The following is a 27,876-nucleotide window of genomic DNA, read 5'->3' on the forward strand; positions in this document are numbered from 1 at the left end:
TCCATTTTTGGATACGATTGTCAAAAGAAATCAGGCTACACACTGCTTTACATTTTTAAAAAAAATCTGTTCTAACTAGAATACTTATTTAATATTTGACAGCTCACCTTCCAAGATGTAATCTATCAAACAGTTAGTTCCTAAGAATTAAAGGAAAATCTTCGAGCAGGACTTTTTAAAAGGAACTCAATAATTGAGGCACTAGCTGTAATAAAGAGGCTACCCTGAGAAAGTTGTTGTTGTTGTTGTTGTTGTTGCTGCTGGGTGCATCTACACAGTCCAATTAATCCAGCTTGACATCACTTTATCTGCCAAAGCTCAATGATACAGAATTTTGGGAATTCTCCTTTTGCAATGTCTTTCGACTCCTCTTGCAAATAGTTCTGGTGCCTCACCAAATGACAATTCACATGATTCCACAGCATCGGGGCCATGGCAATTAAAGTGGTGTTGATCTGCATTAATTCAACAGTGAAGATGCAGCTGATGAGTGCATTCAAGTCATTTCCGACTTACGGCAACCCTAAAGTGAACCTATTGCAAGGTGAGCAGGTTCATCATTACCTACCTTTGAAACCTTTAATAAACCTTTTCCTATGATGTGAATGAGTCTTTCAAAATTAAGCAGAAAAGATCATTCACAAACAGAATATCCTCATTTGGGATAATGGAACATCTATATATATAAAAGGGTAATGAAATTTCGGCCTAGGACAAAACAACAAAACTAAACATCCCAGAAACACTAACTTGGCAGCACAACCCCTCATCCATGCCTCTACGTTCATACAACAAAAAGCTCCAGCTACTCCAGAAAACAGCCAGGCTTTGAGACTGCAAGGCTATTCACTGCTATTCCACCTGGCCAACAAAGGATTCCCATAAGCCACAGCAACGTGTGGCCAGGCAAAGCTAGTAAGTCTATAAAGTAGCATCAGAAAAAATTGGCACATTCAATGGCCTATTCAGGCTCACTTGATTGGGAGTCATCCCTGCCATATCAACCTCCCCGAGAACATAGTGATCACCTGCCCCACTCCCACTCACACCAAGCAGTTGAATGTCTACTCACTGTTCTGACAACTCACCTCACCTGCAACACTTTATTTGTGTTTCTGTGCATAGGGCAACTGGACTATGAAACTGCTATACTTCTGTAGTGTGGATGAACTCCAAGGTCAAAGGCATTTCATCCTACGATTCCTTTGAGTCAGCCATTTCCACAGCACTTACCACACTGCTGCCTCTTTGCCTTGCATTTCTCATCTGCGGCATGGGTGCAAGCTGCTGGGCTGGCAGAAGGGGAGCAGAGCTGGGTGTAGAAGGCACACAAGTGGCTGAGTTCTGCTTGCTGCTTCTCTGGAGACAGCTCTGCCAAAGCTAGCATCTCAAAACAGGTGGGCTCCCGGCTGGATGGTGATTCTGGTGCAGAGAACAACAGGTGGAGCGTGAACAACTAAGAGCAGTAAGGAAGGGTGCTTTGGTTGGCATCAACTACTTCCTCTGGCAAAGAGAAGCACAACTAACATAAGAAGGAGCACAATGTGGATTTCTCAGCCTGGGAACTAGGAGAGATCCACTGCACTCACTTTCCATCTGCTGTTGGATCCAGTCGGTGAAGGCAGCAACACGGGTGTAGACGCCAGGCTTCCCTCGCTCCCCGCAGCCATCGCCCCAAGAAGTGATTCCATAGAGCTTATAACGCTCAGAGGCAGGGTCCCAGCAGGTCAGAGGGCCCCCAGAGTCGCCCTGGAAGGAAATAAAGCTGCATATTTGAATGGACACCAATACAAATGGGCAGGAACAGAACCAAGACCCCAAACCCATATAGGAAAAATAAAATTTGCCACAGAGGGTGATGGAGTCTATTTCTCTGGAGGTTTCTAAACAAAGCCTGGATGGCCATCTGCTGGGATTGATCAGATTGTGTTTTCCTGAATGGCAACTGGGATGAGACTAGATGGCCCTTGGAGTCCTTTCAGACACTACAATAGTTAGAACAGAGAAAAGTGTGTGGCAAGATATAACTCTACGATGTTGACTGGTGACTTTCTACCAGCAATGAATCCATATTTTAAAGGAACTGTCCAAAGTGCTGAGAAAACCAGTATGGTAGAGTGGTTGGAGATACGGACAAGGACCCTATGGGACCAAGGTTTGAGTCCCCATGAGGTGACCTTGGACAAGTCACACTTTCTCAGCCTCTGTTAGGGATTCCTCTTCTTCAGAAGAGGAAGGGGAGCAGGAAAGTGTTCATGAATCTGAGGGTGAGTTGGAATCTGAGGAGGAGATTTTGCAAGTACCCTCATTTCACGAGAGGTGAAAGGAAACAGAGCAGAGACATCATTCAGCTAGAATAGCTGCCAGAAATGCAGCTGAGTAATTAGGAACTGCCTTTGCAGCTGGGAGGGGACTCAGAGCTATAAAGCAGAAGCAAGTGCAGCGAACTCTTGCTGGTAACAAACTGACTCCCCGTGTGCCTGCTTCAAGTCTGCATCTGGATTTATTGCCGTTTCTTTGTCTTAAGTAAGACTGCTGGGAGTTTATCAGAGACTAGGAACTGGGTTTGCCCTAAGACTTCCTTGCTACCTCTTGCATTATTCCACTGAGTGTGTTGTACTTTATGTTTTGTTGAAGTAAAGCAGTTTCATTTACTTACCACAGTGTTTTAAGGCTGTTCTTGTAAGACAAAACAGGACAGCCTCAGAGGAAGGCAATGGCAATACCCTTCTAATTATATCTTGTCTAGAAAAGGGTTGCCATAAATCAAAGTTGACTTGAAGGTATGTAAGGTGCTAAACCTGTTTTCAGGGAGCTACTCTTTGGAACAAGATCAGAGGCAGATTTGCTGCCCCGGAGCAATACTGTGGCTCAACATGTGTGCATCCCGAACTAGTACACTTAATGAGCAACCACACCAATATCCACTTATTAAACGAATGATGGCACATATTAGATGCAGACCACAGTTTGTTTTCATTAATCATGTCCTTCACAGGGCCTTTCTTTGACCCAAACTTTGACAAACCCTCTCATTCCACATAGAGAATAGTGTATGGTATTCCCACTTGGCCTTGGAAATCCACAAGTCTCACACTCTCTCAGCCTCAGAGGAAGGCAATGACAATACCCTTCTAAATATATCTTGTCTTGATGCAGGATTTTCATGGTCTCATTCTGAAAACCTTCAGATCCTCCATAGTGCAAATACGGTTTCACCTTCTTCTTTATGAGAGCAAGGTTGAATCTTTTTTCCCCTACTTTAAATGAAAGCTGAAGTCATTCAGATACCAAATTCTCTAGGACAGAACTGCCCAACCATGAGGGGGGGGGGATATCCAAATAATCCCCTCTCGTCCATCTCTTAAAGAGCCCTACCTGGCATGAGTCGATGCCCCCAGAAAGGTATCCGGCACAGAACATGGCACTGGTGAAGAGCTGAGACCCCAGGGCGCTCCGGCAGGTGTCTTGGGCTAGGATTGGCACACGGGCTTCCATGACTACATCTGCTGCCGGCCCATCTGTGAGATAAGCAGAAGATGTGAGGGGTGGGTCCTCATCCACCCAGTGTCCACCATATCTCCTCATTGTGCCCAAGTTGTTCAGTTTGGCCAGTGACAGGGAGAGAGATAAATCCTTATGGACAGTGGATTAAGCCACAAAACTGGCATTAGCCATGACAGTGATACAAACCATTTCCCTCCTCAAGTTGAACTCTGAATTTGGGAGATGTTTACATGAGTTTGTGTTTTTTTAAAAATTATTACTTATTTACTTACTTTATAGCCCAGTATGAAAAGGAGCTCAGGAAGGTGGGCCAAAGAGGGCACATGAAAGCTCCCCAAAGGCAGACTTTGATCTGTGGGCTACACAATTCCCACCAAAACTACACCAAACATTGTTCTCACTCCTGATATTATGCCTAAAATGAGACTTACTTCGATCTTCATCACCAAAGAAAAGTGTAATCCAATACAAGTTGTCACACAAAGTTACAGATTATTTGCTTTCCAGAGAAATCTGGGCAATTAAAATGGCAGAACAGGACCACCACTGAACTAATTACGTGGTAGCTGGCACTTTCCAAATCAATGGGATGGTGACTGTTGGTGTATTTTGGTGTAAGGGTAAAATGTTGAATCAAGTGTTTTGCTGCTGGATTTCTGCAACTGTGTATTCCGGCATGCTTTCTAGCAGCACACGGGTTAATGGCAGGCCAGCCTGAATGATATCCTGCCTAGCCAATAGGTCAAAACTTCCCGTCCCAGAAGGGCAGACAGGATGTTCGTCATTCTGCTATGGAATGTGGAAGTTGCCTGTGAAGAGCTTTGCAGACGATTGGCAAAGAGAGAGGACATGCTTTGCCTTGTTAGGGAAGCATGGGTCCTATGAGTGATGGACTTTGTAGTTGTATATAATTGTACAGTAGAGTCTCACTTATCCAACACTTGCTTATCCAACGTTCTGGATTATCCAATGCATTTTTGTAGTCAATGTTTTCAATAAATCGTGATATTTTGGTGCTAAATTAGTAAATACAGTAATTACTACATAGCATCATTTCGTATTTGAACTACTTTTTCTGTCAAATTTGTTGTGTAACATGATGTTTTGGTGCTTAATTTGTAAAATCATAACCTAATTTAATATTTAATAGGGTGTTCCTTAATCCCTCCTTATTATCCAACATATTTGCTTATCCAACATTCTGCCGGCCTGTTTATGTTGGATAAGTGAGACTCTACTGTATATAATAAAGCATTAGAACTGCTGTGATCAGCTGAATTACGACTGTGTTGTCATTTGTCGGTGCTGCTTAGCCGCATGATTGAGCAGTCTGATGGAAGATGGATTGTTGAGAGGCCTGGCTCACCAATAAATCAGGGTGGTTTGGAGCTACTGTGTTTCCCCGAAAATAAGACAGTGTCTTATATTAATTTTTGCTCCCAAAGATGCTCTAGGTCTTATTTTCAGGGGATGTCTTATTTTTCTATGAAAAAGAATTCACATTTATTGTTGAACAAAAAAATGAACATTTATTATATACTGTACAGTAGTTGTCATCACAAACCAGCATAACCAGACAAACTGTGAATCCTATCAAGAATTTCTTGTTACTACCATTATTTCCATGTACAACACTCTATGGTACGTACATTTACCGATCCTGCATGCTCTGGTGTTCTGTTTGGCGGGCATGCTTCCAAAGAAAAACTTTGCTAGGTCTTACTTTTGGGGGAGGCCTTATATTTAGCAATTCAGCAAAACCTCTACTAGGTCTTATTTTCTGGGGATGTCTTATTTTAGGGGAAACAGGGTAATTAACCCTCCTGAAAGTGACTTCATTCCAGTTTCTGATTCAAGCAAAAAAGTTCAGGCTAAAATATAAGATCATGGGAGACACCACTGCCTACCTCTCAGGCTGGTTGCAAGGATAAAATAGGTATTGGGGGGGGGGGGGGGAGAGACCTAACTGGAAGGAAGGATGGCATGTAAATGCAAAGGAAAGGTCAGCATGAACTCCAGTACCCACCTGCACCCTTAAATGGTAGCCCTTACCTTCATAGAGTGAGCCCCAGCCTATGATGTAGCAAAGAGTCCCTGTGTCCAGCTCGGTGGGATGCTCAGGCAAGCACACGGGGGTCACCCACGGCGAGGGGCTCACGGGGCTGCTCAGTTCCAGCAGAGCCATGTCATTATGGAACGTCTTGGGGTTGAACTATGGAAAGAGTATCAGAGAGATGCCAGTGATGAAGAGTGGAATGGGCCATGGCAGGTGGGAGATCAGGCAGGGAGAGCGCTTTCGTGGCTCACCTTTGGGTGGGAAAGGATGCGACTAACCGGCACAATCCTCTCGCCTTCATCCAACTTCGTCAGGTCATAATCTCCCAGAACTACAGACCAGGCCAACTCATTTCTACTTCTGTGAGGAGAAAAGAGAGGAGAAAGTTAAAAAAAATATGATGCACTTAATACACCAAAGGGAGCAAATGTCTTTATTGTAGGACTCAGAGTGGTAGTTAGTGGACAAGGACCAGACCACGAGTCAAACAGCTGGAGGGCCTCAGTTTGAGGATGCCTGCCACAAAAGTGTCCCAGGTGACGAGCTTCCAAGAAAGAAAGAAACCAAGGTTGGTGTCACCATTATGGGCCTCCTCCCATACCACACCATACCACAATATTATCACTAAAATCCTAGAATCTTCATGTATCTGTACCCCCTGTATGTGTTACTTTTAGAGCAATTGTGCAATTCTAGAATTTAACAAAATCTACAAAGATACACATATATGTACAAAATGCAAAACTTGGGAACAGTGAAGGGGAGAATTGGAGATAAGTCAAATCCTGCTCTCTGATGTCATTTTGTATCAGGGAGTATCAGCACGAAGTTAGAAGGGGCCCGTCCCACCAAGGTAGATAACCAGAACACAGTGGAATAGAGTTATTGATGAGTCAATAGCTAGGGTTGGGCAAATCAGGGATGGAAGCAAACTGGAAACAGGATGCATTCAGTGTGATGTGATAGGGACCATTTCCAAAGGCGATGGACCAGGTGTAACCAGTTCGCCTGCCTTATGTGATAAAGTCCTATGATTGTGCCCAGATCCCACCATCCTTCCCACTGTGCTTTGGCTGGTTCCCACCAGGGGGCAGCAGAGACCATTCCTGACAGAGAATAATAATAATAACAACAACAACAACAACAACAACAACAACAACATCATTATTTTTGTATCCCGCCTCCATCTCCCTGAAGGGACTCGGGGCGGCTTACACGGGGCCAAGCCCAAACAATTACAATAAAACAAAATAAAATACATACCAGACACTCAACAACATCCAATAAAATGCTTATACAATAACAAAGTAAAACAAAACAGTGAGAATGGCATAATAAAACAAAGTATAAAAACAGTAATTTTAAACCAGGGCGAGCTGGGCCAAAGTGCGAGGCGTAAAAAATGTAAAGCCAGCACTGTTAATGCTATGGGTGCATTTTGTTATTGACTCAGTCTTTTTTGACTAAGTTGTCTTTCTGCATCCTAGAACTTTCACCACATGAACTACAAAGCTCATAATATGATAGTTGCTTGGGAACTGTGCAAGTCTGACATATCTAGAAACTGACAGCTTGGGAAAAACTGCCTTAAAACATGAATGCTCAACTGTTCATTTAACTTTGTCAATCATTTGCATCCCTTTTCGTTCTACACCCATCAGCATGTACACTTCATTTACTCTTTAAATGTCTTAGTGAAATAGTAATAAGAGTAATAAGAAGCCAAGGGAAGATGGGTTTGGGGTCCAAGGAAGTTGGTTAGAGGAGAGGAGAGGATTCAAGAAGAGTAGGTATAATCTATGCCTTACCCGGTGAAGCAGTGGGCAGCTGTGAGGACCCAGGCATCGCCCACCAGCACCCCACCACACATCAGCTCCCCATTGAGCCAGACAGACACCAGCCATGGCCATGCCCCGGGCCAGGATTTGTTGCCCCCCACAATCTTCCCCTTCGGTACTGTTGTGTTGGGGGCTGAGACCCCACGGTGTCCACACAAACCTGGAAGAGGAAGCAAGAAGAGGTGGTTAGAGGGAAGGAAGATGCCACAGGGTGGGCAAATGGGGACTTCATCATAGTGGCAACAATGGAAGGGTCAAGTCTCCATTTTCCATCGACTGTGTTTCAGGTGAGTTCCCATGTTTCTTAAGCCAAAGGCTGGAGCTGTTCTTTTGGGGATGACATCTCTCAGAATCCACATATCCCACTGGTTGGTTGATACTGAGAGATGTCATCCCCAAAAGGAACTTTCATAGGCTCTACAGCAAGGCTGTATCAATGTGGTCCTCTATCTCTCTTTGTCCAACAACTATCAGCCTCCGCCAGCATAGCGGATGAAGAGGTTATAGGAACTGCAGTCCAAAAACATCTGGAGAGTTATAGTTGCCTGCAATTCAGTGAGATCATAGTGGGAAAAAGAGTAGCATTCAGCTCTGAATTCAGCTTCCAAGAGGCTCAAGCTCCCTCCTTCCTTCCTTCCTTCCTTCCTTCCTTCCTTCCTTCCTTCCTTCCTTCCTTCCTTCCTTCCTTCCTTCCTTCCAAGGATCTAGGCTGATTATCTATCTATTTATTTATTTACAGCATTTATATTCTGCCCTTCTCACCTTGAAGGGGACTCAGGGCGGATCACATTACACATACAGGCAAACATTCAATGCCTTTTAACATAGAACAAAGACAAGACAAACAGGCTCCGAGCGGGCCTCAAACTCATGACCTCCTGGTCAGAGTGATTCATTGCAGCTGGTTGCAGCTGGCTTGCTCTCCAGCCTGCGCCACAGCCCGGAGCCCTGTTGTCTCCCAAATGTAGATGCCCTGATGTTATTGGACTACAAAACCCAAATGGTTACAGCGTCTGAAAGTTACAACTTCACTTATATGGAAACCACTGTTCATGGCCTTCATAGTTTGGTGAATTTTGAAATCATTGTATTTAGATGCACTTGAGAAACCCCAAAGGTTTCTGCATAGCTCAGTGTATCTTCTGGATAACTAGGAGAACACAGAAATTACTATTCAGAATAGCACCCATTGCAGAAAGTGCATGTAAAATAAGTGCAATTGCAGAAATTCATTTGCATTGTGTCACAAACACAAGTTGCAGAATTCAGCTTCACTTGCCCCAGATTATGGATACAGGTTGAGCATCCCTTTTTCAAAATGCTTAGAGCCAGAAATGTTTGAGATTTCAGAGTTTTTTTTTCTAATTATGGAACATCTGTCTGTGTACATGAGATGCCTTGGAGACAGGGCCCAAGTCTAACCATTAAATTTGTTTATGTTTTGTATACACACAACCCAGGGGTAAATTTATGCAATATTTGTAATAATTGTGCATGAAGCAAAGTTTGTGAACTGCCAGAAAGCAAAAGTATCCCTATCTTAGCCACCTAAGAGACAATTTCAGATCTAGAAGCATCTTAAATTTGTGTTTTATTGTATTTTTAAAATGTTTAAATTGTCTATTTTATTTGATTTATATTGTTTTGTTTTGATATTCGTTGTAATTGTTTTACTCCGTTTGTTTTGGGCATTGCCCCATGTTAGCCGCCCCGAGTCCCTTCGGGGAGATGGTGGCGGGATAGAAAAATAAATTATTATTATTATTATTATATTAAATTCCTGAATTTTGGATAAGGGGATGATCAATGGGTAGATATGTCGGAATGAGAGTTAATGTATGGGAATGGCCCTTAAGTCTACAAAGCCTGTAAGAGGAATTGAGGACAATGAAAAAGAAATCCAACAGTTGATTTTTCCCATTACTTCATCCTCAAGCTGTACGTTTCAATCAATTCAGCTGGTAGATCAGTCAACTCAAGCTTTAGTTGATTAAGCAAGAAAGGGCTGTTTCAATAGACGCAGCTGCAAATTAACAATACCCTTGTTTACATTTTGATGCTCTTTGACCTCTGGGGTGTTCCTTTGACAGGGAAGGAAATTGGGAAAAGATCAAAGATGACGGCCTTTCCAGAGTTCTTTGTTTACTAAATGGGAAGCTATCTCTTACCTTCTGTCCTTAACTGAAAAGCATCCCCATTTTGAGAATATGGTAATGCATCTAAATCTACTCAGTTTTAAAAAAGTAGCTGGTTAATTGTTACGTTGTGGCTACATCTCAAGGATAGGCTTCACTGATTGAATTCCTGCCTGACATGATGCACATAAAGAGATGGGAGCCTTATTTTGTCCATAATTTGGAAGCATTATTTTTTGAATTACAACTTCCAACCAGCATAGATACTCCTTGGAATTATCACCCTGCAAAAACGAACTTTTCTATTTCTAATGGAACAAGAAAGGCAGCCTTTCCTGACATTCTTCAGGGAAAAGACAGCCAATGGTCTTGGAATGATGGGAGTTGTAGACTCCATTTACACTGCCATATAATGCAGTTTGAACTGGATTATATTTTATTTATTCATTTATTTATTTATTTACATAATTTCTACCTTTCCCTTCTCACCCATAGGGACTCAGGGCGGCTAACAACAGTCGGCAATTCCATTGCCCCAAAAACACATTCAATAAACAACAGCAGTTCAATAAACAATAACAATACCAAAATCAATTAAAAATTATATTAACTCTATTAAAACAAGAATTATAAAAATATTAAAATGTGTGAGTAATTAGATTCATCCGCTGACACCTTTTGTGTACACCTTGATTTGGCCATATATGGTCAGTGTAGTCTCATATAATCCAAATTGAACTGGATTATATGAGTCTACACTGCCATATAATCCAGTTCATTGCAGTTAATCTGTGTTCTGAAATTTATATGGCACCGTAGACAGAGCCGTAGTCTAATATGTCTGGAGGACATCAAAGTGAAGAAAACTATAATAGATGGATAAGCCATGGGTTATGAGAAGTTTTGGAGTCTTACATCCCATCTACATAGAAATTCCAGATTATCTGCTTTTAACTGGATTATATGGCAGTGTAGACTCATATAATCCAGTTCAAAGCAGATAATGTGGGTTATCTGTTTTTATAATCTGGATTATATGGCAGAGTAGTAGACCACAGGTTGAATATTAGTCAATAGTCTGATGCACCAGTTAAATAGACCAATGCAATTCAAGGCTACATCAATAGGAGTCTAGTGTCCAGACTGAGGGAAATCATAGTCCCACCCTATTCTGTTTTGGTCAGACCTCATCTGGAATAGCACTATGTCCGGTTCTGAGCAAAGCAATTCAAGGATAGGGACAAGCCAGAATGTGTTGGATAATGATACGTGACGTGTGCTTTGATTTTGTGTTCTTGCATGGCAAAATCATGGAATTGGAAGAGACCACAAGAGCCATCCAGTCCCATCTCCTTCTGCCATGCAGGAACACACAATACAAGCCCATGGCCGTCTTTGTGCTGGTCATGAACTGTAATGGAGTGTTGTTGTTGTTGTTGTTGCTTAAAGTCCTCCAGAGAAGAAGGCTCCACCGCACTCCCAGGCAGCAACATATTCTACTCCTGAATAGTTCTCACCACTTGAAAGTTCTAATATTCAGGTGGAATCACTTTTCCTGCTGTTGGAATGCATTGCTCCAATGTTCTAGTCTCTAAAGCAGCAAAAATTAAGCTGGCTGCATCCTCAATACTCCATCTTTCCCAATATTTATATTCCAATTTACCTTCTCTTCTCCAAGCTAAACATTCCTCATAGAGCTTGGTTTCTAAACTTTTGATCATTTTGGTTGCCCTTTTCTGGTCACCTTCTGTCTTGTCCATCTCCTCCTTGAACTGCTTTGCCCAAAACTGGGTTGTTCCAGGTGAGGTCTTACCAAAGCATAATAAAGCGGGACTATGACTTCCCTCAAACTTTTTTAGCTACCGCATCACACTGTTGACTCATGTTCATCTGGTGGTCAACTACAACTCATAGATCCTTTTCAAGCCACATGTCACCTTTCCTATATCACTTACTTGGAAAAGTTACTTTCTTGGATGACAACTCCCTCAGTCTTACAACCAACTTAGCCTCCGGTATGTGAGTATGTATGAGGGTTGAATGAAAAGTAATGCCTCCATCTTCATAACTCCTCAACAGATGGCAGTAATGGTATGTGGCAGGTACTGGCCTGTTCAGTGGACTCTCCTCTACAGTTCCATTTGGCAGGAAGCTTTAGCATTGAATGGTAGCGTTGTTAAAGTGCAAAGTATGGAACCCTGCACAGACAGTTGGTCAATGTGACGTAAGCAACGTGCAATCATTGAATTCTTGACAGCAGAAGGTGTCACCCCAAAGGAGATTCATCAGAGAATGCAAGCTGTTTATGGGGATTGTACTGATGCTAGTACTCTGCGTCATTGGGAGAGTAAGTTTAAAGATGTTGAGGTGGGAATATCTGACTTGCGTGACAAACAAATAGTTGGACATCCTGTGACAGCAATCACCGAGTTTCACAAGCAAAAGGTTGACAGATTGATTCAGGACGATCGTCGTATCACCAAGCATCATCGGCATTTCACAAGAACGTGTGGGTCACATTATCGCTTTGCTTGGCTATCGGAAGATCTGTGCACGATGGGTTCTGTGAGATGCTGGTTGCGGAAAGAGAGTGTTGACTTCTTCTGTGATGGCTTCAGAAAACTTGTTCATCATTGGCAGAAATGTATCCAATTGTCTGGTGATGATGTGGAAAAGTGAATAGTGGTAGTTAAAGAGCACATTCTAAGGATTATTTCTGCATGTGACTTATTAAAATATTCCCATCCAGACGCAAGCAACAAAGGTGGAGGCATTACTTTTCATTCAACCCTCATAAGATGGGGTGGGATTCTAGGAGATGTGGTACCCCAAACCAGCCTTTATTTATCCAACAAGACACCTGTTGTGAGGATATTGCCTGTTTTCAGGATTACAACCAGAGACCTGACTTGTGGGGCGGTAACCGCGGATAATCATGTAGCCTCCCTTAAGGGTTATATGTCCTTCCCAAAGGCAGGAAGTGGAGGGGGAGAGATGGAAGGAGGCAAGGCAACAGTCCTCCTCTGCTCATGTTGCTGTCAAGTTTAATCCCAATTAACAAGGCGAGTGTTGTTTCCCCGGAGAGCCGGGCTTGGTCAGCACCCAACGCCGACCTTTCCCCTTGCAGGAAGCAGAGGGAAAGAGATGCCGGGGCGCAGAGCCTGGTCGAAGCCATCAAAAGGAATTGAGAAACAGTGATGCACTCAAAGCACAACTCAGCTGTATTTCCAGCTCTGACTCCTGCAGGCAAGGCCTAATTCTGTCTCCAGAAGTGTGTGGTTTCTCCAGGACCACCTGAAGGCTCTCTCACCTGGAAGGGACTGATCCGCAACGGTGTTCAAGTAGTCCATGTCGCTTTCTAGGCCTGTGGGGTCAGAAGGGAGAAGTAATAAGGATGCAGAGAGTCCTTCATCACACCAAAGCCTAGCTCACAGGGAGATTAAGGGTGCATCCACATTGTAGAATTTATACAATGTGAAATTGCTTTAACTGCCATGGTTCATCTGAGCTGTGCAAAGAGCAGAAACATGGCCACAATTCTGCACAGAAATTTATGGATGTATCCACATTGTCAAATGAATATTATGTTAAAAATTGGCCCCAAATTCCTCCTCTTCATAATTACCTGACAAACAACCCCAATACATTGTCAAATGCTTTCTCAGCATCTAAAAATATCAAAGCCACCTACTTTAATTATGAGCCTCATACCCTGTTTCCCCTAAAATAAGACATCCCCAGAAAATAAGACCTAGTAGAGGTTTTGCTGAATTGCTAAATATAAGGCCTCCCCCGAAAGTAAGACCTAGCAAAGTTTTTCTTTGGAAGCATGCCCACCGAACAGAACAGCAGAGCATGCAGGATCGGTAAATGTACGTACCATAAAGTGTTGTACATGGAAATATTGGTAGTAACAAGAGATTCTTGATAGGATTCACAGTTTGTCTGGTTATGCTGGTTTATGATGACAACTACTGTACAGTATATAATAAATGTTCATTTTTTTATTCAACAATAAATGTGAATTCTTCTTCATGGAAAAATAAGACATCCCCTGAAAATAAGACCTAGTGCATCTTTGGGAGCAAAAACTAATATAAGACACTGTCTTATTTTCGGGGAAACACGGTAGCATTCTAGGATGTTTACAAAACTGCTAGGATTGTCACTTAGGTGGTAAAAAATCCTGCTTGACCCGCATGTATTTTTATATATATATACATATATATATACACACACACACACACACACACTTAGCTAAAATTATTGCAAAAATCTTGTAATCATTGCTGATCTGTTTTAGAACACAACTTCCAAATTTTAGGGACTGTCATCTTTAATTTAAAGGATCATTTTTCACAATGCTTCCTTAACATCCTCCAGTGCATCTCCCCTTCACTCACTTCATTCCTGCAGTCTATGGGATCTATGGAGGATCTATGGGATCCCAGGATTTGTAGTTTCTCTAAGCCTCTCCCTCCAGGAAACTACAAATCACAAGATTCAATTGAATCTCCGCAGAGTAGTAAGAATAGGCTGCAGGAAGAAAAAAAGTTGTAGTCAATAGGTCCAAATATGCTATCTGTTTCTGGCATTGAACTGAGATGAGCAGGGAGGGGGTTGTTAGCTTATTACTTCATATAGCTTGAAGAGGAGATTTAATTATAAAGTTCTCTTCCTCCCCCCCCCATATAAACAGATCTAAAAATGGATGTTATAGGTTCCATATGCACTGCCATATAATGCAGTTTAACTGCATTGAATAGTATTATGAGAGTCCACACTGCCATAAAATGCAATCAATCTTCATTCTGAAACTATATTATAGGGCAGTGTAGACAGGGCCTTAGAACATCAGGTGCTTTCCTTTTTCTGTTAGTGATACTGGAATTACTGTACATGTTACAATCGATGACATTTTCAAATCTAAGAAATGTGACTGTAATAATAACAATAACAACAACAACCCAACCAAATATATTCTTAGTGCCTTGGTTTTAGGCCTGTTCTTCAGTTTATTTGAGGCACTGATTCAGAAAATTGCGTTCAATAGACTGCATCAGCTCTAGTTTTAGTAGATGTGCTTATCATTGTTTTGTTATCATTTTGTTTTGATGGCTAAACAGATGGCAACTGGTAGATAGTATATGTTCTGTATCTCAAAAACTAGAGCTGATCAGGGACAACTGGTGCCATTTGTGGAACCAGCAGGTCAAATATACCTGGAAACAGATCCAGCATTTGAGGCACCAAAACGTGTGATGACCTATGCAATAATACCGGTTACTTGTCTCTTCTCCATGGACACAACAAAGGACCATAAAAATAAATATATTAATAACATAGAACAGAAATCAAAACACCAATACTAATGAAATGTAAATTTGATATTCATAAATTAAAATGGACTGGGTGGGTTCCCAAATTTGTGGACTGTCTTCTTTTATAAGTACAGTAGAGTCTCACTTATCCAACATTCTGGATTATCCAACGCATTTTTGTAGTCAATGTTTTCAATACATCGTGATATTTTGGTGCTAAATTCGTAAATATAGTAATTACTATGTAGCATTACTGCATATTGAACTACTTTGCCAAATTTGTTGCATAACATGATGTTTTGGTGCTTAATTTGTAAAATCATAACCTAATTTGATGTTTAATAGGCTTTTCCTTAATCTCTCCTTTTTATCCAACATATTCGCTTATCCAAGCTTTTGCCGGCCTGTTTACGTTGGATAAGCGAGACTCTACTGTATATCTATACACAAAATAAAGAGGGGTGGCAAAAGCAGATAGCCTTGCCTGGTACTACACCTTATTATAATTCTTCATGTTTTTCCCCATTGATTATCAACTGTGCATATTGATCTTTGTAAATAGTTCTTACTGTTTTTATAAATTGGTCTCCCATATCATGTACTTGGAGAACTTCCATCATAAAGTTCCAATTTAGTCTATCAAATGTTTTTTCTATGTCTAGAAAGGATTATTTTCCGAGCTCTGCTGCCTCCCCTTCCCACTCACGGCATTCCTGGAGTCGGAGCTGGCAGTGGCCGACCATAAGGTGAATGCAGCTGTCCGGTGCCAAGTCTTGGCCCATGCACAAGCGCCGATAAGGAGCGCAGGCTTTGCTAAGGGCCCAGTTTCTGGCAGGTTGTTCCGGCACCGCCTGGGCTTGGAGCACAACTTCACAACTGGGCAGGGAATCCAAAGGACCATCAGAGGCTGAGGAAGAAACAAGAAGGGAAAAGACCTCACAACCTCTGAGGATGTCTGCCATAGATGTGGGCGAAACGTCAGGAGAGAATACTTCTGGAACATGGCCACACAGCCCAAAAGACATACAACAACCCTATTCTCTCTCTCTTTTTTAAACTAATTTTTATTCAGAAATATTTTTTTTTAAAAAGAAAGACAATACAAAAAAGCAGTTTTTCCTAATACAGTAGAGTCTCACTTATCCAACACTTGCTTATCCAACATTCTGGATTATCCAATGCATTTTTTAGTCAATGTTTTCAATACATCGTGATATTTTGGTGCTAAATTTGTAAATGCAGTAATTACTACATAGCATTACTGTGTATTGAACTACTTTTTCTGTCAAATTTGTTGTATAACATGATGTTTTGGTGCTTAATTTGTAAAATCATAACCTAATTTGATGTTTAATAGGCTTTTCCTTAATCCCTCTTTATTATCCAACATATTAACTTATCCAACGTTCTGCCGGCCTGTTTATGTTGGATAAGTGAGACTCTACTTTTATATTGAAAAATGATAGCAAAACATGCTGAAGAGTGTCTCGCAGAAACAAAGTCTTTGCAGTGTAATAAACTTTTTCCATGTTTTTATGATAGAACCAATTAGGAAATGACATTTATAACCCAGGAACAAAAAATGTGTTACAGTAGAGTCTCACTTATCCAACATTCGCTTATCCAATGTTCTGGATTATCCAACGCAGTCTGCCTTTTAGTAGTCAATGTTTTTGTAGTCAATGTTTTCAATACACTGTGATGTTTTGGTACTAAATTCGTAAATACAGTAATTACTACATAGCATTACTGCGTATTGAACTACTTTTTCTGTCGAATTTGTTGTATAACATGATGTTTTGGTGTTTAATTTGTAAAATCATAATGTAATTTGGTGTTTAATAGGCTATTCCTTAATCTCTCATTATTATCCAACATATTCGCTTATCCAACATTCTGCCAGCCCGTTTATGTTGGATAAGTGAGACTCTACTGTACATAGTGTTATTCGAAGGCAAACAATAGATGTTATTGCACAATAGGTTTGTTACAACATTGCACTGGCTTAATTCCAGGTTTAATTTTTTTTCTTATCACATAATGTCATCTCTCTCCCACTTTTGCTTTGCATTTCTATCATTAATGAGCTATTAAAGGCTACAATATTGGGTTGTTGTATGTCTTTCGAGCTGTGTGGCCATGTTTCAGAAGTATTCTTTCCTGACATTTCACCCACATCTATGGCAGGCATCCTCAGAGGTTGTGAGGCATGGAGAAACTAGGCAAGGAAGGTAAATATATATCTGTGGAGAGTCCAGGGTGTGACAAGAGTCCTTTGTCAGTTGGAAGCCAGCGGTAATGTTGCAGTTAATCACCCTAATTAGCATTGGAAAGGTTTGTCTCTTGCCCGGGGGGCATCCTTTGTTCAGAGTCATTAGCCGTCCCTGGGGCTCCTCTGCCCTCAGAGTGTTGCTTCCCATCTACTGTTCTGTGACTCTCCACAGATATATATTTGCCTTCCTAGCCTAGTTTCTCCATGCCTCACAACCTCTGAGGATGGCTGCCATAGATGTGGGTGAATCGTCAGGAGAGAATACTTCTGGAACATGGCCACACAGCTCGAAAGACATACAACAACCCTGTGATCCCGGCCATGAAAGCCTTCAACAACACGGCTTCAATATTGTTGCTTTCCAGCTATTATTTCTGGTGTGATCCTTTCCTTCTGCTGCACCATATCCTAGCATTCTTGTATTTTTAAAAAATCTGATGGATTCCAAATGTTTGAGAGGCTGAAAAATTCAGTATGGGCAACATCTGGCCCAAGGGCAGTACAGTATTTACACACTTCTGTGTTAAACTTTAGGAAAGGAACTTACAAGCACATTCCTGGGTCCCATTTCCACAGTCTCCAAATAGGCAAAGCACACACTCCTCGCACTCCTGCACTCTCCGAAAATGCTCCGAGATCGCCTCTTCAAGGGCCAGGAGGGCACTCTTCATAGCAGCTTCCAGCACGAGCGTGCCCCTGTTTGATAACGCTGCAGAGAGGAGAAGGAAAGGGCTGAAACTTGTTGGAAGAGGAAAGCAATTGTAGGGAAAAGCTGACAAATGGCATGAGGACCCTCCGGTTGCCAACCAATTCTGTTTACAAATGCTCATGGAGGCCTTTTCTCTACTTCTTTGGAGAGGCCAGCTACATGGGAGTATAGGGAAAGTGTGTAACTTATCTTCATAGCAAATTTAACTACCTGTATCTTCTCTTCATGCACCATGCCCTGCAAAAGCATCCTCAGCAAGGGTGGCCAAAAGCTCAGTGGTTTGGTTAATCTGCTCTGGGTTTTATTCCAAGGCTAGCTAAGAGGCATCAATAGTATAGTGTCTAGAGCAGGGGTCCTCAAACTTTTTAAGTGGAGGGCCGGTTCATGGTCCCTCAGACTGTTGGTGGGACGGACTGTGATGAAATAGTCCAAAATCAGGATTGTTGTTGTTGTGTGCCTTCAAGTCATTTCAGAGTTAGGTCAACCCTAAGTCTAAAGTTTAGGACAGAGGCCAGGGCCATGGGTCTTAGTTTGGGGACCCCTGATCTAGACGATCTCATAAGACCATAGGTAAGCAAAGAGACCTCCAAAGACCATCTAGGTGGTCTCATAAGACCATCGGTAAGGAAAGGGACCCTCAAAGGCCATCTAGATGATCTTATCAGGCCACCAGAAGACCATAGCTAAGGAAAGGGACCTCAAAGATCATCTAGATGGTTTCATAAGACCAAAGGTAAGGAAAGTGACCTCCAAAAGCCATCTAGATGGTCTCATAAGGCCGTAACTAAGCAAAGAGACTTTCAAAGACCATCTAAATGATCTCATAAGATCATAGGTAAGCAAAGAGACCTCCCAAAGACCAGGTAGACTTAGGTCAACCCTAATTCTAAAGTTTAGGACAGGGACCGGGTCAATGACCTTGGAGGGCCGCATCTGGCCCCCGGGCCTTAGTTTGGGGACCCCTGGTCTAGAGCAATGATGGGCAACCTTTTGCGCTTGGTGTGTCAAAATTCACCAAGAAACCTAGCATGACTTGGGTGGTGTGTCACTTCGAGAAAAAAACCCCATAATTTTGCAATGTGTATAGTTTAAATAACAAAAATGTATAATAGTAATATATAACTGTATTTAATAAATCAAAAACTATTTACTACCATTATTTCCATGTACAATAATCTATGGTACCTCTTGCAGTTTCCACGCTGATTTCTCTCTATTCTAGTTTCAATGTAGTCATGAATAATGAATAATATAATAATATATAATATAATATTATTACTATTATATTATTATATAATAATAATATAATAGTAATAATATAATAATATACTACAATTACAATTGGATGACTATGTCTTTTGTGGCCTATATATATATATATATGTGTGTGTGTGTGTGTGTGTGTGTGTGTGTGTGTGTTTGTGTGTGTAATGTGCATAATTCCCATGGAGTAAACAACAAAACCACTGGACCAAATCACACCAAATTTGGTCACAAAAGACATTAGTCATCCAATCAATCCGCATGCGGCAGCGTGTCAGCAAAAATTGCTAGGCGTGTCAGTGCTGACATGCGTGTCATAGGTTGGCCATCACTGGTCTAGAGCAAGGGAAGTCATAGTATTTCTCTATTCTGTTTTGATCAGACCTTCAATGTAATATGATGTCCAGTTCTAGACAGGATATTGGTCAGAGAACGATGACTGAAGTGATCAAAAATCTTGAGAGGGGACGTGATTCCCATGTTCAAAATATTTGAAAAGATGCCATATTAAGGAGGGAGCCAACTTGCTCCAGTGCTCTTTAGTTTGTACCTAATTTGAATACCAAGATATTATTGAACAACAACTCCCATCCGTTTTGTTTATCTGCCATATTAATTAATGGGAAGCCAGCATGACTTCAGTTAATAGGATAATGGGAACTGCAACCCAATGGCACTTGTGGCTCTGAGGTTGGGGAAAAGTCAAAGGATATTTTACCCTCAGACATATCCATAAGCCTGGCATCTCTATTCAAATTCCACTATCCTGTCTAAACAGAATAAACTGTGGTCTTCCAGATGTTACTCCCATCAGCTCTAGTCATGATGTCTAATGATGAGGAACAAAGGAATTGTAATTCAGCATCTGGAGGGTCACATAAAGCGACATGGCAGGTCAGATTCGGCCCATGAGCTTTGGGTTTGGCACATGTGGTTTAGACTCCACCCTTCCTAGCCAGACATCTACCTTTATCCTTCCCTCCTATTCTATTCTATTCTATTCTATTCTATTCTATTCTATTCTATTCTATTCTACGTAAGATGAGAGAGGGGAGAGGAGGAATTGCCATCCTGTGTCCATGAGCTGCTTGAATCTGGGGAAGACAGGATGACTGTATAAACAGTAGGCCTGTGCAATTAATGAAAACATTTTTTTCAATACTCATATGTAATTTTTTTGTTGTGTAATTGTGCTCTGGGGGAGCTTCCAGGGCTCCTTTCTCCCTCATTTTTAGAGCTATCAGGATTAAACTTGCTGCAATGATAGAACACACTTGCCATTGTTAACCCCCTCACACACACATTGATTTTTGGGAATTTTTAAAAACGACAAGAGCTATCTCCTCAAATTTCTATTTTCAATGACACAACATAACCAGGACATTATTCCCCCCAAGTTTCAAAAAGATTTGCACATCCACTGATTTTTAGCAACAACATTACTATTTCACTGGAAGACCATAGGGACCATCCAGTCCAACCCCCTTCTGCCAGACAGGAAAAGTACAGTCAAAGTACCCAAAGTGCCCATCCAACTTCTGAAATAATAATAATAATTAAGGCCAAGATCGAAAAATCAGCTGATGACCCAAAATGCAGACTGTGCAAGGAAACCGACGAAACCATTGATCATCTCCTCAGCTGCTGTAAGAAAATCACACAGACAGACTGCAAACAGAGGCACAACTATGTGGCCCAAATGATCAATTGGAACTTATGCCTCAAGTACCACCTTCCAGCAGCAAAGAACTGGTGGGATCACAAACCTGCAAAAGTATTGGAAAATGAGCACGCAAAGATACTGTGGGACTTCCAAATCCAGACTGACAAAGTTCTGGAACACAACACACCAGACATCACAGTTGTGGAAAAGAAAAAGGTTTGGATCATTGATGTTGCCATCCCAGGTGACAGTCGCATTGACAAAAAACAACAGGAAAAACTCAGGACCTCAAGATTGAAGTTCAAAGACTCTGGCAGAAACCAGTGCAGGTGGTCCCGGTGGTGATAGGCACACTGGGTGCCGAGCCAAAAGATCTCAGCCGGCATTTGGAAACAATAGACATTGACAAAATTACGATCTGCCAACTGCAAAAGGCCATCCTACTGGGATCTGCACGCATCATCCGAAAATACATCACACAGTCCTAGACACTTGGGAAGTGTTCGACTTGTGATTTTGTGATACGAAATTCAGCATATCTTGTTTGCTGTGTCATACAATGTTGTTGCGTCAATAATAATGTCACGACCCAGGCTGCAGAGCACCAATAACCATACACAGAGGCCAGAATCTATCTAATATCTTTATTGAAGGAATATATAAAGTTAATAAAAACAAATGTAGAAAATAGTTCAGAATTAGACCTTTCAGGAAAGGTCAGAATTAGTCCAAAAAAGCAATGTCCAATAAGAAATATTAAGGTCCAAAGTTGTAATCCAGTAACCGAAACACTCACTTTGCCAAGCAAAGTGAGGGGAGATGACAAGGTCCTTTAGTCCATGAAACTTGAGCGAGGCTAGGAAATAACTTGATACTTGAAACAAGGCTTGAACGTGGAACAAGGTAACTAAGAACAAGAACAAGGTCCGTGGAATAACTTGATAAATCCGTGGAACAAGGCAAGGAGTGATCCTGGGAAACAAGGCAAAGTCCGTAGATAAACAAAGGCTGGGAAGCAAGGCGAAGGCTGGATAGCTAGGCAAGGCTTGAGCAGGAGCGAGGCTTGAATCGGAGCGCGCTGTCCAGACACAACTCGCTCCGTAGGCTGACGAATTGACTCCGCGAAGTTACTACGCGGGTAAAACACCTAAATAGAGTCTAGCTTTCCCGCCGAAACAGTTCTCTGGGAATCAGAACCGAAAGCTAACTCTGAGACCAGATGTGAGACTCCCCAAAGATTCTCACGAGAAGCAGTCTTAATTGGCCACATTCTTAGCTGCAATCCTTGCACTCCTGCGCGAAGCTGAATCCAAACTTCTCTGTTGTTTACAAAACTCCCGGCGCAAGAATACGGGAGAAGTAGGCTCTGGGCTTGTTTGACATACTTCTGGGAGACAACTTTCTTGCAGGTGCAAGGTTCCCAGATCTGCCTGGGAAAGATCTGGCTGAGAGGAATCCAGTTCAGACTGGGAAGGTAAAAAACCCAAGTTTTCATCTTCATCAGGAATTACAATGTCCTGAGCAGGACTACAAGGCCCATGGGTCATCACACTATCCCCCTCCTCAAGGCCCCTCCCAAACTGGGGCCCTCTCCCCGAGGCGCGAGGTCGTGGTTTGGTGGGATAGGTCTGATGAAAGCGACGGGTTAGATCAGGAGCATGGACTGTGGAGGCGTCTTCCCAAGAGCGTTCCTCAGGGCCAAAACCCACCCAGTCAATGAGATATTGTAGGCGGCGGCGGTGAAAGCGAGAATCCAAAATGTCCTCAACCTCGAACTCCTCCTCCCCATTCATCAAAACAGGAGGGGGGGCCGGTTGGTCTGTATCAGGTCGCACACCATCCGCCGGAAGGAGCAGGGAACGGTGAAACACTGGGTGAATGCGCATTGAACGCGGAAGTTGGAGTTTGAAAGTCACGGGGTTTAATTGCGCCACCACTGGATAGGGACCAATGAAACGGGCATCTAACTTCCGGCAAGGGCGGTGGGAGGGCAGAAAGCGAGTGGACAGGAAAACCCGATCTCCTACCTTGATTTCGGGGCCCGGCTGGCGATGTTTGTCAGCGTGGCGTTTATAGTCCTCCTTGGCTTGATCCAGTTGCTGGAGCAAAAGTTGTTGCACCGCTGTGAGTTCCTGCAGCCAATCCTCTGCTGCGGGAACCTCTGAAGTTTCAATGACAGGGGGGAAGAAACGTGGATGGAAGCCGTAGTTTGCAAAGAACGGCGTTTCTTTTGTAGAAGCTTGAACTCCATTGTTGTAGGCAAACTCAGACAGTGGTAACAGAGAAGCCCAATTGTCCTGTTGATAGTTTACATAACAGCGAAGATACTGCTCCAAAGTGGCATTGGTGCGCTCCGTTTGCCCATCTGTTTGGGGATGATGAGCTGAAGATAAGCGAGAGTCTATGCCCAATAGTTTTTGTAGTGCCTTCCAAAAACGAGAGGTGAATTGAGATCCACGGTCTGTGACTAAACTCTTGGGCAATCCATGTAGTCTGAAAACATGTTGAAGAAATAGATCCGCAGTTTCCTTGGCCGTGGGGAGGCCTTCGCAGGGAATGAAATGGGCTAACTTGGTGAATAGGTCCACCACCACTAAGATCGTGGTGAATCCACAGGAAGGTGGTAGGTCAGTGATGAAATCCGCGGAAATTATTTCCCATGGGCGAGATGGGGTAGGAAGGGGGTGTAAAAGCCCTGAGGGCTTCTCCCTTCGTATCTTGGAGCGCTGGCATACTGGGCAGGTGTTGACATATTTTTCCACATCCTTGCGGATCTTGGGCCACCAAAAATCCCTTAGGATCAAATGCATAGTTTTAAATAGTCCGAAGTGTCCTGCTGGTTTGCAGTCATGACACAGACGAAGCGCTTTTTCCCTGCCCGGTCCGGGTGGGATATAAACATGATTTCTATAGCAGAGCAGCCCATCTTTAAGCGAAAAGGGAAAATGCAGACCTTGGCGAAGTTGGTCCTGCGCCCAGGCATCTGCTTGCTGACTAGCCCTGATTTCTTGAGCACAGATGGGTCCTGGAGTAGGGGAAGTTGAACCAATGGGAATGGATTTGGTGTTCCCCACCGTGAGCGTGGCAAAGTTCTCAGGTTGTAGCAGTTGGGATTCAAAGGTCTCCTTGCGTCCTGCAGCGTATTCCGGTTTACGTGACAGGGCGTCTGCTTGCTTGGTTTGGGCTGGGGTCACATAATGGATCTGGAAGTTGAAACGTTCAAAGAATAAAGCCCAACGTTGCTGCCTCTGATTTAGTTTGCGGGCAGTTCTTAGATGTTCTAGATTACGATGATCAGTGTGGACTTCAATGGGAAATTTGGCCCCTTCTAGCCAATGTCTCCAAGTTTCAAAGGCTGCCTTTATGGCCAGTAGTTCTTTTTCCCAAATGGTGTAATTCCTCTCTGGTGTGGTTAGTTGACGAGAATAAAAGGCACAGGGGTGGAGGTGATCTCCCACCGGTTGTAAGAGTACAGCCCCAATTGCCACATCAGAGGCGTCCGCTTGCACCACAAAAGGGGTTCCAGGATTTGGGTGCTGTAGAATTGGCTGGGAGGTGAATAGTTTCTTTAGTTGCTGGAACCCTTTCTCTGCTTGATCAGTCCAGCGGAAAGGCTGCTTTCCACGGATGCAGCTAGTGATGGGGTCGGACCAGCGGGCAAAATCTGGAATGAACTTGCGGTAGTAGTTCGCGAACCCCAAGAAACGCTGCACCTCTTTCTTGTTAGTTGGCGCCCGCCATTCCAATACTGCTGAAACTTTGGCTGGATCCATGGAAAGCCCTAGAGGCGAGATGCGGTAACCAAGGAAATCTACCTCTTGTAGATCAAAAGCGCATTTTTCCAGCTTGGCATAAAGTCCATGATCCCGCAATCGTTGTAACACCATTTTGACGTGGTTCTCATGTTCTGATTGTGATCTGGAAAACACCAAAAAATCGTCCAGGTAGATTATCAAGAACCTGTCTAGATAGTCCTGAAAAATGTCATTGACAAAATGCTGGAACGTTGCGGGGGCTCCGCATAAACCGAAATTCATAACTCGGGACTCAAATAATCCGAATTTGGTCTGGAAGGCGGTCTTCCACTCGTCCCCTTCCCTGATGCGAACTAAGTTGTAAGCCCCCCGAAGATCCAGCTTGGTGTAAACCTTGGCTCCTCGAAGCCGATCCAGTAGATCCGAGATTAAGGGCAGGGGATAGCTGTTCCGCTTGGTGATATTGTTCAATGCTCTGTAGTCCACCACCAAGCGTAGTTCCCCTGACTTCTTCTTCACAAACATCACTGGGGAGGCGGCTGGGGATTGAGAGGGTCTGATGAATCCCTTGCGAAGGTTTGTCTCTAGGAATTCCCTGAGAGCTTCTTGCTCTGGTTCAGTCAGGGAGTAGAGATGCCCTCGCGGGATCGGGGCCCCCTCCACCAAGTCAATGGCACAGTCATAAGGTCTATGTGGGGGTAATTTCTCAGCTTCTTTCTCATTGAATACATCCCAATACTCGGAGTACTTCTTTGGCAAGGTGATGATGGGCTCGGTGTCTGTGGCATGGCATACCTTGGCTACGAGGCAATGGTTTTGGCAATACGGTGAAGCAAACTGCAGTTCTCTGTTGGACCAGGAGATGTTAGGGTCGTGGAGAGTCAGCCATGGAATTCCCAAAATCACAGGGAAATGGGGGACCTCGGTAACAAAGAAGGAAATCTCTTCCATATGTTCCCTTATCCACATCCTGGTGGGTTCCGACCACTGACTTACGGGGCCCGTCTTGAGGGGACGGCCGTCTATGGCTTGCACCACACGGGCATTCTTGAAATCATGATATTGTAATCCCAGAGAGTCGGCATACTCTCTATCGATGAAATTGTTGGTAGCTCCAGAGTCTATCATGGCGTGGATCATGACGGGTCCCCTTTTTGCTGACCATAATGTGACCACGAGAAGGAACAGGACCCCGGTTGGCGGCTCTTGGATGGATTTTTTGACCGGGTTGGCGAGCCTCTCTACACCCGGTCGTTGGCTTCCCCCGCCGGCTGTGTGCCAGTCGGCTCAGACGCCTTCGTCTCCGTGGAGGACGCCGCCGCAAGACGGGCGGCAGGCTTCCCTTTGGCTGGGCACTCTCTGGCGAAGTGGCCCCCGTTCCCGCAGTACCAGCAGAGGTTTAAGCGTTGACGACGGGCCTTCTCGGCGGCATCTAGTCTGGGACGCACATTGCCCAACTGCATCGGCACCTCCTCGCCTCCTCTGGGGAATGGGGTTGGCGGTGGGGGTCTCCACACCGGACGTGGCTGAACGCTGGCGGGAGCGGGGGGTTTTGCCCCGGCTCTACTGCCCTGGCCTCGAACCCACTGTTTCCTGTTGGCAATCATGACTTCAGCCCGTAAACATTGATCAATGAGTGCCTCGAGGGTCTGGGGAGGATCCACCTTGGAGATTTCTTCCAGCATTTCAATGTTGAGACCCTCCCGGAATTGTCCCCTGAGGGCTACATCGTTCCAGCCGGTGTTGTGGGCCAGCACTCGGAACTCGGCTATATACTGAGACATAGGTCTGTCTCCTTGGAAAAGGCGACGGAGTTTGTGACCGGCTGCCTCCAAATTGTCCTCGATTCCCCAAGTCTCCTTGAGGTGGTCCAAGAAGTGTTGCGCTGATCTTAGGTGTGGAGAGACTTGGTCGAACAGTGCCGTCGCCCAGCTGGCCGCTGGCCCGTCTAGAAGACTGTAAACCCATGCCACTTTGATGTCTTCTTGGGGAAACTCGGCAGCACGGGCCTCCAGATAAGCTTGACATTGGCGACGGAAGACATGAACCTTAGAAGCTTCTCCAGTAAACTTGGTTGGCAACGCCATGGCCGGAAGACGAACTCCGCGTTCCTTCAAACCCCTTATTTCTCCATCCTGTGCATTGAGCTTATCACGGATTCGGTCCACCTCTTCCTTGTCGATGGTGTAGGTAATCGGCTGGCCGCTCGGCCCAGGTACGACTCCGGTAGACATTCTGGCCGAGGTTAATTGGTGCTTAGGGTGGCGGAGTCAAACTGTCACGACCCAGGCTGCAGAGCACCAATAACCATACACAGAGGCCAGAATCTATCTAATATCTTTATTGAAGGAATATATAAAGTTAATAAAAACAAATGTAGAAAATAGTTCAGAATTAGACCTTTCAGGAAAGGTCAGAATTAGTCCAAAAAAGCAATGTCCAATAAGAAATATTAAGGTCCAAAGTTGTAATCCAGTAACCGAAACACTCACTTTGCCAAGCAAAGTGAGGGGAGATGACAAGGTCCTTTAGTCCATGAAACTTGAGCGAGGCTAGGAAATAACTTGATACTTGAAACAAGGCTTGAACGTGGAACAAGGTAACTAAGAACAAGAACAAGGTCCGTGGAATAACTTGATAAATCCGTGGAACAAGGCAAGGAGTGATCCTGGGAAACAAGGCAAAGTCCGTAGATAAACAAAGGCTGGGAAGCAAGGCGAAGGCTGGATAGCTAGGCAAGGCTTGAGCAGGAGCGAGGCTTGAATCGGAGCGCGCTGTCCAGACACAACTCGCTCCGTAGGCTGACGAATTGACTCCGCGAAGTTACTACGCGGGTAAAACACCTAAATAGAGTCTAGCTTTCCCGCCGAAACAGTTCTCTGGGAATCAGAACCGAAAGCTAACTCTGAGACCAGATGTGAGACTCCCCAAAGATTCTCACGAGAAGCAGTCTTAATTGGCCACATTCTTAGCTGCAATCCTTGCACTCCTGCGCGAAGCTGAATCCAAACTTCTCTGTTGTTTACAAAACTCCCGGCGCAAGAATACGGGAGAAGTAGGCTCTGGGCTTGTTTGACATACTTCTGGGAGACAACTTTCTTGCAGGTGCAAGGTTCCCAGATCTGCCTGGGAAAGATCTGGCTGAGAGGAATCCAGTTCAGACTGGGAAGGTAAAAAACCCAAGTTTTCATCTTCATCAGGAATTACAATGTCCTGAGCAGGACTACAAGGCCCATGGGTCATCACAAATAATAATAATAATAATAATAATAATAATAATAATAATAATAATAATAATAATAATATAATAACAACAACAACAACAACAACAACAACAACAACAACAACAACAACCCT

The 27,876-nt window shown here is 43.5% G+C and overlaps 1 protein-coding gene across 1 annotated transcript in view; it reads right to left on the minus strand.

The window, feature by feature from the left end:
• Positions 1 to 27,876, minus strand: part of prss56 (serine protease 56) — a 64,846-nt gene that overhangs the window by 18,811 nt on the left and 18,159 nt on the right. The window contains exons 2-10 of the mRNA XM_062976885.1: positions 17,677 to 17,838; positions 15,564 to 15,764; positions 12,847 to 12,900; positions 7,372 to 7,561; positions 5,815 to 5,923; positions 5,560 to 5,719; positions 3,379 to 3,521; positions 1,590 to 1,749; positions 1,234 to 1,422 (exon numbers count right to left, since the gene is read on the minus strand). Of these exons, the coding sequence (XP_062832955.1) occupies positions 1,234 to 1,422; positions 1,590 to 1,749; positions 3,379 to 3,521; positions 5,560 to 5,719; positions 5,815 to 5,923; positions 7,372 to 7,561; positions 12,847 to 12,900; positions 15,564 to 15,764; positions 17,677 to 17,838 (1,368 nt within the window). The remainder of the gene's footprint in view (positions 1 to 1,233; positions 1,423 to 1,589; positions 1,750 to 3,378; positions 3,522 to 5,559; positions 5,720 to 5,814; positions 5,924 to 7,371; positions 7,562 to 12,846; positions 12,901 to 15,563; positions 15,765 to 17,676; positions 17,839 to 27,876) is intronic.

This window comes from Anolis carolinensis, chromosome 3 (genome assembly GCF_035594765.1).
Source record: "Anolis carolinensis isolate JA03-04 chromosome 3, rAnoCar3.1.pri, whole genome shotgun sequence".
NCBI lineage: Eukaryota > Metazoa > Chordata > Lepidosauria > Squamata > Dactyloidae > Anolis > Anolis carolinensis.